At 36.5% G+C, this 13817-nt stretch overlaps 1 protein-coding gene across 1 annotated transcript in view; it reads right to left on the reverse strand.

The window, feature by feature from the left end:
- The window catches only part of ANLN (anillin actin binding protein), an 83662-nt gene that overhangs the window by 28192 nt on the left and 41653 nt on the right, over positions 1-13817 (reverse strand). The window contains exons 9-18 of the mRNA XM_042782212.1: positions 9625-9751; positions 8669-8779; positions 7528-7766; positions 6633-6778; positions 5430-5577; positions 4483-4618; positions 3662-3844; positions 2095-2221; positions 589-637; positions 433-489 (exon numbers count right to left, since the gene is read on the reverse strand). Coding sequence (XP_042638146.1) covers positions 433-489; positions 589-637; positions 2095-2221; positions 3662-3844; positions 4483-4618; positions 5430-5577; positions 6633-6778; positions 7528-7766; positions 8669-8779; positions 9625-9751 — 1323 coding nt within the window. The remainder of the gene's footprint in view (positions 1-432; positions 490-588; positions 638-2094; positions 2222-3661; positions 3845-4482; positions 4619-5429; positions 5578-6632; positions 6779-7527; positions 7767-8668; positions 8780-9624; positions 9752-13817) is intronic.

A 13817-nucleotide genomic window follows, 5' to 3' on the forward strand; every position in this document is an offset into this window, starting at 1 on the left:
AGAAAAATCAAATTATCTTGTCTGAGTATATCAAGAATGTTCTCTCAGGGTCAAAATCATTCACTATAAGTTTATGTTTAGTATTCTTATCTATTAAATAACTACGAATTTGAGGCACACAAATGATCTCAAAACTTCATGTTGTTGTTGTTGTTATGTGCCGTCGAGTCAGCCCCGACTCATAGCGACCCCTCCTTGGGTTTCCGAGGCAGTATCACTATGGAAGTAGGATTGCCCAACCTTCCTTCCGAGGAGTGGCTGGTGGGTTTGAACTGCCAGCCTTCTGGTTAGCAGTCAAGTGCTTTAGCCACTATGCTACCAGAGCTCCTCAAAACTTCATAATCATGAAAAATCATACATAAATTAAAACTTATAGAATGACATCTATTATTTCTGATTATAATATTTTTACTGAGTTTCCTTTATTCTCACCTTGGACTTGGATGTTTTTTTCTTCTTCTCAAGGCCTAAGGGATCTTTCTTTTGTACCTACACACAAACCCAAAGCATAATTAGTTTTGATTAAAATCTGAAAATCTTTGAAGGGTAACAGACTACTGGTTATTTTAGAAAGCATTAACTGCTTACCAAGCTGTAAACTTCAATATTAATTTCAAAGTCATTGGACACATCTTGCCTAGAAAAAAAAAAAAAACACTGAATAAAAACTAAAGAAAAACTTCAAGTTATGCCATTAAAAATAATACTAAGAACACTACTATAAGATTCTGAGGGGAAAGGATTTCATGTGCTTTTCAATAAAGACAATAATTGTAAACCATTAAAAAACAGTAAAAATGGTAAGAATAGTCTATTTCTCCTATAATGCATGTCAGAAATATTTTTCTCAGTATTTTACAACTCAAGATCCTCAATAATAAATGTAGTCATTTTTTTTTTTCAAACTACATTTTGACTCTGAGCTTGAACATAAATCTGTGACACTAAATAGTAGTCTTTTCATTAAGATTGAATAATAATCTTTTCCACATCCTACTTTAGTGAGTAGCAACTGGGGTCTGAAAAGCTTTCGAGTGGTCATCTAAGATGCAACTATTGATCTCCTCTTGCCTGGAGCAAAGAAAAATGAAGAAAATCAAAGTCATTTGGGAATAATTAGTCCAAACACATGATGGACCATGAGGACCTCAGCCTTCATGACACCCAAGCCCAGAAGAACTAGATGGTACACAGCTACCAATGCCAACCACTCAAAAAAGGGATCAAAATTAGAGATCTTGGTTAGAGTGGGAAGAAAAATGAGGAACAAAATTCAAAAACACAAAAATGACCAGAATTACTGGTTGGATAGAGATTGGTGGAACCCCCAAGACTATGGCCCTGAGTTATCCTGCAGGCCTAGAAATGGACTCTTTTTCTGTGGTTTGGCTCTCAGCCCAACAGTAGAAAGACTTAATGCAGAACATCTACCCCAGGGAGATACACCCCTTAGATCAATCAACCATGAGATATCAGAGGGGTAGCATTCATAGAGGGAAAGCTGGACAGATAGGAATGTGTAGATAAGAAGGGCACAGGGAGGGGTTAGTGACAGGGAAGAGAGGGGAGGAGAGTTTTTTATGGCTGTGAAATCAAATGTACATGAATTATTGAATCTAAAACAAATATGCTTTGTAAATATGCACGCAAAGTATAATTTTTAAAAAAAAGATTGAAATAATAAGTACATTAATGAGATTTAAAGCATATATTGGGAGCTCTGGTAGCATAGTGCTTAAGGCACTTGACTGCTAACCAGAAGGCTGGTGGTTCAAACCCACCGGCCACTCCTCAGAAGGAAGATGAGGCAATCTACTTCCGTAGTGATACTGCCTCGGAAACCCAAGGAGGGGTCGCTATGAGTCGGGTCCGACTCGACGGCACATAACAACAAACAACAAAGCATATATGAAAAAATTTATGGTTCAAATTTTAAAGATATGTGTGTATATACTGAAAAGTGAGCTACTTGTCCACACAAAAAAGACAAACATGAATTTCAAAGATGATAAATACCCTCTGAGTTGCTTAAACTGTATTAACTCTCTTAAAGAAAAAAATGTGTCTGACTCACGAAAAGCCTAGTTTACTTACAGAGTAAATATAGTCGTGAATGTCAGGGCATCTCCATTAAGAGAGTTCGAAGTACTTGCTAATGGTGTGGCCACCATATTTTCAGCTCCTGCTTTAAGTATAATTAAGTAATAGTAATTTGCTGCATCTGTAAGAAGTAATCACATTACATAATTAGCACACAAGAAAAATCAGATGTAGCTAATCAGCATTCCAGAACATCAAAGAAATAAAGTATTACCGCACCTGATTTATTAAAGTGTATTTAAAAATTACTAGAGTCAACTTTCCAGAAATAAAAAGCTAAATAAGACATAAGCAGACAGCCATAATCATCACCCTATCGTGTGAGTCATAATAATTTAAATTCTGCTATCCCAGATTACTTCACTCCACAGGCCTCAATGTCTGCCAACCTTGTACTTTATCTATTGACTCCAATTCTTTGGCTAATAGTATATGCATCAAAGGGGTAAATTATGGTTTGTTATTTCAAAATTGAGATGAAAATACTATATTTCTGTGAAAGTTACTCAGAGATAAATGCTAGTAAAAATATGAACTATTTTTTCATGTTCTTATTAAATAATGAAATATCTTAAGGTCCATGTTAAATTACCAATATATTTCTGCCTGTTTCCCTCATCCAACCTAAACCAGACAACAGCAAAAATTAAAATCTGGGATGTCTAATTCTACAATAATGCTCAAACTTCTAACAATTTCCATTCTTTATTCTCTCTGTACCTCAAACACCATCTAGCCTTCCCTTCACTCAGAATTTCCACACAAATAAAAATTTAAACAGACCTTGAAAAAAACCACTTATTTGACATTTAATAACATTTATATTTTATTAAACTTGCTATAGTTATCCTGCCCCTTTTTCAGATCCTGGTGCTGTATTTCTCCTCACCTACTTTGCTTGTATGTTATTACTAATAGAATACATAGTTCAGAAAAACTTACCATGGTTATTCATTCTCCAGAGACAAAGGAATAAAAATCTTGCCCCTACAAACTAATAATTCAACATCTACAGTACAGATTTCTATAAGGGGTGAAGTTTAACTGGAATAAAGTAAAATAAAAATTAAGTTCTGTTAGATGCTCCACTATTTTCTATAATAAAATTAATGAACGAAAGCCAAATGGTCTGCTGTTATGATAACTGATCTCTAGTGTAGTGCCTAAGGCACTTGACTGCTAACCAGAAGGCTGGCGGTTCAAACCCACCAGCCATTTCTTGGAAGGAAGACTGGGCAATCTACTTCTGTAGAGATACCACCTTGGAAACCCAAGGAGGAGTAGCTCTGAGTCGAATCTACTTGACTGTAGTGAGTTTGGTTTTTTTTTGTTTGGTACTCTCAGTTAAGGTCATGCACATTATTGTATGGATCAGTAACCCCAATTATGAAATTTTCCCTTAGTTATTTTTGTGCACATATTTTGATAAAAGGAATTAAAGGACCAAGATATATTTTGCATCTTTATGCATGCTCTACAGTTTCTGTCTTGTACCACTCCAAGCTAGTGAGGTCCATAAAGAAACAAGTATTCTAGAAGTGATGGGAGCTACAAATCATACCTGGTTTCTGAGCTGTACTGCAGACAAAATCTGCTTTCAGAGGCAAGCGAATTTCTGACAAAGTAACTGATCCTTTGGATGGGATGAATTCGCTTTGGGATACGGGACTAGTCTTATTCTTTCTCTGAGGTCCTTCACTCTTCAATTTATTCAATTCATCAATCAAAAGCGTTCTCTTCTCAGCTGCAGAAAAATATGCACATTAATATGTCAAATGTTAAAATGGCAACTCTTTCTAAATGAGAGCCCACTCAAGAAATAGCACTGACGTGGCAATTGTACATAAGTCGAAAGACAAAGCCAGGAAGTCTTTCTACAATTAGATTGTTAGGCAAAACTTGTTTTTTCATCTGTTTACCAAGCTTTTATATTTTGGTCTCTTCTGTGGTATAATCTCTCTGCCTTAACACCCCCTCCTCCTCCTAGTGTCACCACCACATATACATATACAACAAAATCACATAAACTTCTTTAGCTTATGCATACATGCTCTCCCTACCCCAACTCTCTCTTTCATATACATACATATACACACACATATATACATACATATATTATGTATATATCTATATGTATGTGTATCCAGGCACACACACACACACAAACATATATATATACCTTTCATGCAAACTACACTGTATTTCATATATAGAGTTTCCACAAACCCTTAAGCACAAGAAACAAAAGACAGATCAACTGGAGGGGATTTATCAGAAAAAGCCTTTTCTGTAAAATTAGACATTTCTGAATACACTAGGTAAGACGAGTATTTTCTCTGGCTTGAAAATTTATTGAGCTTATCTCAGGTGCATTGCACATACTTGCAATCAGAAGAAGTCTTTCTGCCTCAGCTTCTTCTAGTGATCCTTTTCCATGCTCTCCATCAACACAACAGTTAAGAGCCTGGCTAGCTTGATAAATCACTGTCTGCTGCAAATTTATTTCATTATTGAGGTCCTAGTGAAACCAATGGAGGAGGGGAAACACATTTTTAATCACCATTTTCACTTTAATTCTATCAAATCTGATTGGACAATTTCCAAAGTTTCCACAGAGCAAAAGAGTCAAAACATTAATCTAATTGGTTGAGTTAATTTCATTGACTATGCACCAAAATATTGAACATTCTATACAGATAATTAAGCTATAAACATTCTTCCTTATTAAAACATTTCTAATTTATACTTAAAATTATAACTGGGGCTACAGTCTACAGACTAAAGATTCAGAAATGATCTGACTCACTTTATTTAAGTTACTTATACATTGTATTTTTAAAAGTGATTTAATGCTTTCTTATTGTAAAAGGACCTCTAAGAGCAAAATTGGCAGTTCAAATCTACTCAGACCTTGGAAGACAGGCCTGGAGATCTGCTTCTGAAAGGTCACAGCTTTGAAAACCCTATGGAGGGTTCTACTCTGCACATATATAGTCTCTATGAGTCAGAATCGACTCAATGGCAACCAACAACAAAGAGCAAAATGTATCTCAGCCCTCACTATCAATTAATAGTCATACTTTAGAGATATTTATGACAAACAAGTTTAAAAATAAGTATTTCACCAACATCAAGCAATCTTCTGATTTTCCAGTAAAGAGGATCTTTTTGAAATCCAACTGAATTTGATTGATTTTCTGAACTCCTACATGTTATACACTGATCAGGTTACTCAGGGTACAGAGATGAATGAGGCTGGGCCCTTGTCTTCAGGGCTCACAGTACAGTGCAGTAAACAATCCAAATCCCCTTTCCACAGAAGGACATACCTGCATTTTCTGTTTGATATTAACTTGACCAGGAAAGGCATTCCTTTTTTCATCTAATTTTGAAGTAATATCCTCCTTCCGAACAATCACCTGCTTTATTGAAGGACGTTCTGTTTCTTTGAATCTTTGAGATCTATATGCATCAATGCTTCAGCAAATATAAGTTATATTCCATTAGAAAACCAGCAACACAATGAACACTATCCTTTATTGAACATATCAACAGAACTTCACCAGAATGGAAAGTGCCATTTGGTGAGATAGAGGCCAAGGAAAATTATTCCAGACCTTTATGCAGATAAGTTATTAATGGCATTGCAATTATGAATTGTAATACATCTTGCTATGTCAAGAATCTAAGCCATCTGGATCCCATGTGTCTGTCTGTAGAAGATAAGTCACCTTTGTAGCTAACATCAAGGTCAGCTGCATGCCATTGCACCTTCCTTAGTCTTGATTGCCCTTCCTGCATTTATTGGTGTATTAAAATGAGTGAATATGAACATTAATGACTCCATGAGCCTGGGCTAATGGAAGACAGTAGAGAAAATGAAAAAAAGATCCATTGGAGGATACCTTTTAGGGGGAAGGAGTGAAAGGGGAGGGAAATGACTAATGAAGCTAATTAAAAGAAGCATTTAAATCTGCTTTTTAGCCTCATTAACAATTAGCAGGGTACTGGCCAGAGTCTGTACCCCCTGTGTTTTATCTTAACATCATTCTATTTGCTCTTTTTATATCTAAATGTTGTAAGTAAATGTGCTTCAATCAAACTGAACATGTGATAAAGGAAAGAGATGTGGCTTTTGTGATATTCTATCATAAACATTTTTATTGTATCTCTGTAAAATACAAAGTATGTATGCATGTAAGTGTTTTTGTCCTGATGTTGCTAAGTGTTTTTGTCCTGATGTTGCTACTCCCAGGGTAGAGAAAAAGAAAAAGAGAAAAGAACAGCAACAACAACAAAAGAAAAAGAAAAAACACTGGGAAAAAAAAATTAGGCTCATAGCAGCTACTGTGTAGAAATTTTCCCCTACTCCTAATTTGCTGAATGAAGAAAAAAATATTTTACTTGTGATATTTTCAGAGACATTTGCTCTAGTATTGTGTATTTAAATAGTAAAAAGTTAAAAGGAAAAAGAAAAAAAAAATCTAAGGCATGACCCTTAAAGACTGAATGCCTTCCAAAAACGTCCTTACCTATAAAGAAGATCACGATCTTCAGAATCAATGCTGTCACGAGACTCTGCCCGAGGGACACGGGTTCTTTGGAATTTTCCTGGCTTTGGACTTTCATCACTTATGCTGGCATCTTTCAGTTCTAATCTAGGTAAGAAAACTAAACCCTGCAGAGAAATCATCAAGTATTGGTACATGTTAAAGCTGCTATACGCAGGGTCGCTATAAGTCGGAGCCAATTCAACGGCACCTAACACCAATAACAACAACAAATAATTAACACTGAATCTAAGCTAAATTAATTATTCTCCATTATTATTAAGAAACAAATATCCAGTAGGTCCACTGCTTCATCATAAAAATCAGGAAAACTATGATAAATTCCTAAAAAGTAATTTAATAAATAAGAGTATCAAGAAAGCTGAAACCTACATTTGCAACTCTTTTTAAAAATGACATTCCTACTCAAATCAGTTTCCAAGCAGAGCTATAATTATTCAATTTAGGGTGACAGCTCTTAGTAAATGTTAGTTATGTATCTGGCCATAAGTGCTAAGATATTAATCTGATTTAATATTCACAACAACCCATAAAGTAGCCATTATTATTAACCTTTATTTAATAGATGAGGAAACTGGGCATAAAGAGGTTAAATAACCTGCACAATAAATAGCAGTAAATGACAAAGCCAGTATTTGAGCTCAAATGTCTAGCCATTTAAGCCATGTTATAGAGTTTGGATTTTATCCAGGGACAACAGAAAGCCATTAAAGAGTTTTAAGCAGAGAACTGATATCAAGTCTGAAAACTTCCTGACTCCAGAATGCCAAATTCCCATCTACCAACCAAAAATAAAGTAGAGGTTCCAATACTAATAATTTTCTTTATGCCACATTTACATTTAGTCTTTTCTTACCTCTGGACTGACTACCCCAACTGTCTGTGCTAACGGTGTAAGCAGAGACATTGAGGAGATATTCAGTGCATCTTCCTGTTCCTCGCTGGTTTCTGCTTCTACTTGATCCATCCCTTCTTGACTCTTTTCCACACCTAGTTCACCTTCCTCTAAGACATCACTGAAGATGTCATTAATAACTTTTGAACTATTGATATCATCATCGTCATCCACACTCATCTCAATTTCACGTACCACTTCTGAAAAATATTGCAATAGATAGATACTATGATTCAGACTCTTATGAATTAAAAGCGATCTAACTTTAAAAGTAGTCCTAACATTCATATGTTTACTAAACAAACAGGGAAAAAAGCCCTAAGAAAAACACCACCTAAACAAAAAAAATTAAAACTTTACTAGTGCCTCAGGCACTTGACTGCTAAGCATAAGGCTGGCGGTTCAAACCCACTAACCACTCCTCAGAAGGAAGGTTGGGCAATCTACTTCCATAGTGATACTGCCTCGGAAACCCAAGGAGGGGTTGCTATGAGTCAGGTCTGACTTGATGGCATATAACAACAACAATACATGAAACCAAAATAATTTTCAAAGTTCCAATGAATTTTCCAAGTAATAAAATTTGGGTCTATAAAAAGCTGATTCACTGCTTTGGGTTTAAGAAAGAATGTTAACTCAGAACTCAAATTACAAATAAAGCTTCAGACTCCCAAAAAATGCTCTTTAAAATAAATCTTTCTATTATTGGGAGCTCCCCTCTCCCATGGTATGCCCAATAACTTTGGGCAAGAATTGTCAATCTAGGGTTCAGCGATAGAGGGATTACCAGCCCCTGAGGTCTAACAGTATATGTTGAGTGGGGGAGGGCAGCACACAGCCTTTCCTGTGAAAGTCAGTGATAGCTTTAATCAGATTCTCACAGGGGTCTGTGACCTAAAGATAACTGTTAACAGTACCATATCTTTGTGGAACCTAGAGCTTTTCCTACTTAAAAAAAAAAAAGAGAGAGCGAGAGAGAGAATATTATAAAAAGACATCATGAAATATAGGAACCCTGTATATTTTAATATGTGCTTCTATTAATAGGTTATATTTTTATGGTATGTCCAAAGGTAATAAGAAATAAAGAATAAAAACCAACCAGTCTGCTGGTCAATCTTTGGGTCTAATGTTACTTTTAAGGACTTGTCTTCTTCTAAAAACAGTGTTATTTTCAAAGGGCTAGACTTCATCATTTCACATTCAGTTGAACCTAAAAAAAAATTAATGACCATATTAATACAAGTATCTAGAATTTTTTAGCTATGGAAGCTTATAATGCTTTTTCTGATTATAAAATTATTTGATTGAAAATATTCAAATTTTAAAATATATAGAGAAACCCTCAAAACATCCATCCTCTCTGCTCTCTGCCCCATCTCTGTCTTCCTCTCTGACGAGAGAGAAAGTGCCACCAGAGAAAAAGGGCCACCAACATTACCAGGCTGCTGTTTGTTCTTCCAGTTTTCCCAAATGCATGCATGTGTGTATTTATTTATTTATTTTTTGGTTGATCAGAAGGTAATCATACTACGTATGATGCTCTGCAACTTATTTTTCACTTTAAAAAAGTAACCATGACAAGGCATTACAGACAAAGCTACCTAATGGTTTTAAGCAGCTACATAATGTTTGATTACATGGATTTACCATAATTTATTTCACCAGTCTTCTATTGATGGGCATTTGGGTCATTTTAATCTTATTACTATTACAAAGAGTGCTATAATGAATCTCTTTGTACATACATCTTTGCACACTAGTTCTAGGAATTCATCTTACAGAAACACTTGCAGAAAAGCTGAATTAAAGGGCTTGCACATTTTATAAGTCAACAAAAATTACTGCGTATTCTCCACTAAAAGGTATGGTAATTTATACTCTCATGCAGTGTATAAGTTCTCACTTTGGAAAGAGAACTAAGAAAAAATCATATTGCACAAATAGAAATTAAAAAATGAATCTGCCTTTTGATACCAGAGGAGCACTTCTGCTTTCCAAACACAAAGAAAATGATGATAGACTGAAAGCCATATTTTAAATGAAGTAGCAACAAACCTTCAGGTCCTAGGCTGGAAATTTCTGCTGGTGTCTGATTTTCTGTCACCTTTTCTGTTATAGGAAGTGACAGAGTCTCTGAAACAACTTGAGATTTTTTGAGGGGAGTGTTCTGACAGTGAATTTCCTGCAAAAAGTAAATGAAATCTTTTTTATGTTATTAAAGAAACCAACAAGAGTCAATATTCTGTATAAGCTTTCTCAGATCAAAAGAGATCATGTATTTGCAAGGGCCCAGTCGTGGACAGACTACCACAGGCTCTCAGTATCAGTGCACATAGCCTTAGTAATTCCCAGTATGTAAAATCATTTTTAAAGACTAACATGCAAAAGGGCATTAAAATTTTCATCAGAATTCAGTTTTAGATAAACCAATTAAAGTGAAAATCACACAAGTAGAAAAACAATTTCTCTTCTATCACTAAGCTCAACCCACACCTATAAAATCCAATGACAGTTCGTACTTCAAGATTCCATTTAATTATCAGTTATTCAGTGGGAAAATCCAGAGAAAACAAAAGAGGATAAAAACAGATCAGCGGGTAAGGAAAAAGGAGAGAAGGGGAAAAATTCCCTTTTTTGAGCTTGTAAAATCATTTGAAAGGCTACAGAAGAGTTTTTTTGTTTTGTTTTGCTTTATAATTAAAGCAATAGTAGAGATAATAAGAATATAAGATTCACAGCAGCCAACTTAACATAGGGTTTAATACGTGCCAGTCATCTTCAAACTACTTTATGTCTATTGCTTCACTTAATCCTCCCATAGCCCTATTAAGTTAGGTACTATCATTATTTCTATTTTACAGATGAGAAAACTGAAGCACAAAGGGGTTAATTAACTTACTCACACAGCCAGAAAATGGCAGAGTCAGTATACAAACTCAGACAGCCTCATTCCAGAGCTAGTTCCAGACTATACACGTAGTCCCCAACTTAAGGACATTCACAAGTTATGAAGAACCAGACTTTACTGTGAAGATTCTGCTGTGACTTGATAATGCCTCAGGATATCCCCCTCATGTAGATGATCTAAATTAAGATGTGAAAGTGCTGTATCTACCTCTCAATATGACAGTTGTGATTCCGTCTATGGATCAATTTGTAATCACCATTTTCCAGGCACACTACCTGTATTGCCTATTGCTTAGGCAATAGCTGCAACAGATGGAGGTATGGTAACAATACATGATTTGTAGAAGAATTATAATATTCTTCAGTGTGTCTGGAATACTTCATCTTCTTGGGAGGAAGTTACAGGAAAATGCATTCTGGGGATTTGGGAAAAAAATGCTGACTAATGTGAACACACTCCAAGCATTTGATCAGGATAGTATGAAAGAAATTGGTGGAAAATCATCAATATGGCAAGAACACTGAATTCAGAACATGATATCACCAATTTGAGATAGTCAATAGATCACAAAGAAGGAGAACTGATAGATAGGACTTAATGGATTTTGAAGAGGAAAGAAATGCTTAAGAAAGAAATACCAAAGAAGGAAAGAAATTGTCAAAATTTTACAGTGTAAGATTAGCTAGAGTTTTTCCTAATCTAAATTATGAGCTTCAGTTGCTTGAAAATATGGATCCTAATACCGATCACTTTCAAGTCCACAGGCAGATTCCAGAAGCAATGAGATTTACCATGAAATTTATGAAGAAGAAAAGGAAAGGGCTATGCAGACAACTCTCACTAATTTTGTGACTAGAAACACCATCCCCATTCCCAGGGATAATCCAGTGATCCAGAACTCTCCACACATGGAGTTACTGCAACTGACAAAATGCCAACATTATCCAATTCTTCTTCATCATCACATTTTTATGATTTGTGTATTTTTATGTTTGTAAGTATGTATTAAAATATATCCGTAAGTTTATGTGTAATGTTTTTAACTTTCAAAGACAAAGATCGGATTTATAAATATGCTGATAATAAAAGACAATAATAATGAAAACTAAAAAAAAAATGTAATCAACTTAATGTCAGAACCAACTTTAGGATGGAGTCATCAGAACGGAACCCCATCATAAATTGCCGGCTACCTGTTGTCTCTAAAGTAGAAGCTTTTGATGAATAAAAAGAAAGTCAATGACCAAATGCTGTATGAGATAGAGTAAGTACATTTCAGAGTCAGGAAGAATGGGCTGAATAAAAAGCTTAATGTACTCCATACTCATTGGGCCCTCAAATATGTGTTGAGTAAATGAACAAATTATTTTAGCAGCAATGGGAAGCAACTATATTCATTCTCAAGGCTAAATAAACCCAGCATGCCTTACACCTCATCACTGTGGATCACTGCCTAAAAGCAAACATAGTCATTAAAGGAGAAGGTTCTGGGCTCAGAAGGTATGGTTTCACCATTTATCACCTCCACCATCCTGGACAAGTGATTTACCTCATTAGGCATTGTTGTTGTTGTTGTTGTTGTTGTTGTGTGCCATCGAGTCGGACCTGACTCATAGCGACCCCTCCTTGAGTTTCCGAGGCAGTATCGCTACGGAAGTAGATTGCCCCATCTTCCTTCCGAGGAGTGGCTGGTGGGTTTGAACCGCCAGCCTTCTGGTTAGCTGTCAAGTGCCTTAGCCGCTATGCTACCAGAGCTCCCCATTAGGCATCAGTCACCCAGAAAAAAGGGGAATCATGTTATTACCTAATTCACAGGGCTATTATGAGGATTAACTGATATAATGTATAAAAAGTGCCTAGCAAAGTCCTGACATATTGTAAACCAAAAAACCCATTGCCATCAAGTCAATTCCATTCTTAGCAACCCTGCAGGACTGAGTAGAACTGCCCCATAGAGTTTCCAAGGCTGCAATATTTACAGAAACAGACTGCCACATCTTTCTCTCATGAAGCAGCTGGTGGATTCGAACTGCTGGCCTTTTGGTTAGCAGCTGAGTACTTAACCACTATGCTACCAGAGCTCCTTTGGCATATTGTAGACATTAAATAAATATTAGCTATTGTAATAACCATGAGTTTCATCCACATACTGCTCTGTCCTTGCTCTCCTCTAAGTCAAATTCCCCCAAATCCCTCTCTCCAAAATCCTTTAGCATGTCCAAAGAATCCTCTTCCATGGTGTGGTGGTTATGTTTATGTGTCAACTTGGCGGGCCTGGTTGAGTGGCTGGGCAGCTGGTGGTAGTTATTCCCCATGATGAGACTGGCAATCAATTCCATGATGGCATCTACCACAAGCAGCTGAGTAGCTGCTTTGGGTATGTGGTATGCTTCCCATTTATAAGCAGCAGCCTTGGGAATGGTCTCTAGCATATGGCATGCTTGGACCCTGCATGTAGCTGTGTTGTTCTTCAGCAGCCTGCCATGCTCTGCCAACCTTGGAACTTAAAATGAACTTGAATTAATGGCCTGCTGTGTGGTTTGGTAACATTGGGACTATGCATTTTTATTTGTCAACTTTGGGCTTCTCAGTGTCAGCAGCCAACAGCTGTCTGAGTGAAGAAAAGCCTCTAGCTTCAGTGAGCCAGAAGCAGAAGGCAGAGCTGGACCCCAATATTGAGGGGCTTTCGCCCAGCCCTTAGATCCTGGCACTTTGAACTTGGACTTAAAGCCTTCAAACTGTAAGAGAATAAACTCCTGTTTGTTCAAGCCATCCCATTTGCAGTATATTTCTGTCACAGTGGCACCAGGTAACCAGAATATATGGTAAACAAATTTCCTTATATCTTCATCCTCTTCACTAAATGATTTCTTCACTTTCTGGCTGTAACAGAAACATGGATCCTTTATGAAGACAGGATTTACCCTACAAATCTCTGACATAAAAGTCACTGTCTCCCCTAAACCCTGTCAATATCAGAGCCAGACTCCTCTGTAGTCTCTAATAACATTCCAATGCTCTTATTAATCCTCTTTTAAAAATTCCTGGGAGATCTGGCAAGATGGCGGACTAGGCAGAAAGACTGCACAGACCCTCTCCAACAAAGAAAAGGGAAAACAATTAACACAGACACAGAAGATAATCCTGGACCCCTAGCCTTGAAGGGAAGGATATAGAAATGGACTAAACCCCAACGAGCAGAAGAATTTGCATGAAAATACCAAAAAAAAGAGAAACAGACAGCGCTGCGGTCTGGCAGCGATCCTGATGGTGCAGACAGCTTAGAGATTCCCGAGTGGTGGTAGGACCTAAGAATTAACCTAAAAATCACCCTGCTAGC

This window comes from Orycteropus afer, unplaced genomic scaffold (genome assembly GCF_000298275.1).
Source record: "Orycteropus afer afer isolate SDZICR_OR568_19922 unplaced genomic scaffold, OryAfe1.0 scaffold00263, whole genome shotgun sequence".
In the NCBI taxonomy this organism is placed as follows: Eukaryota; Metazoa; Chordata; class Mammalia; order Tubulidentata; family Orycteropodidae; genus Orycteropus; species Orycteropus afer.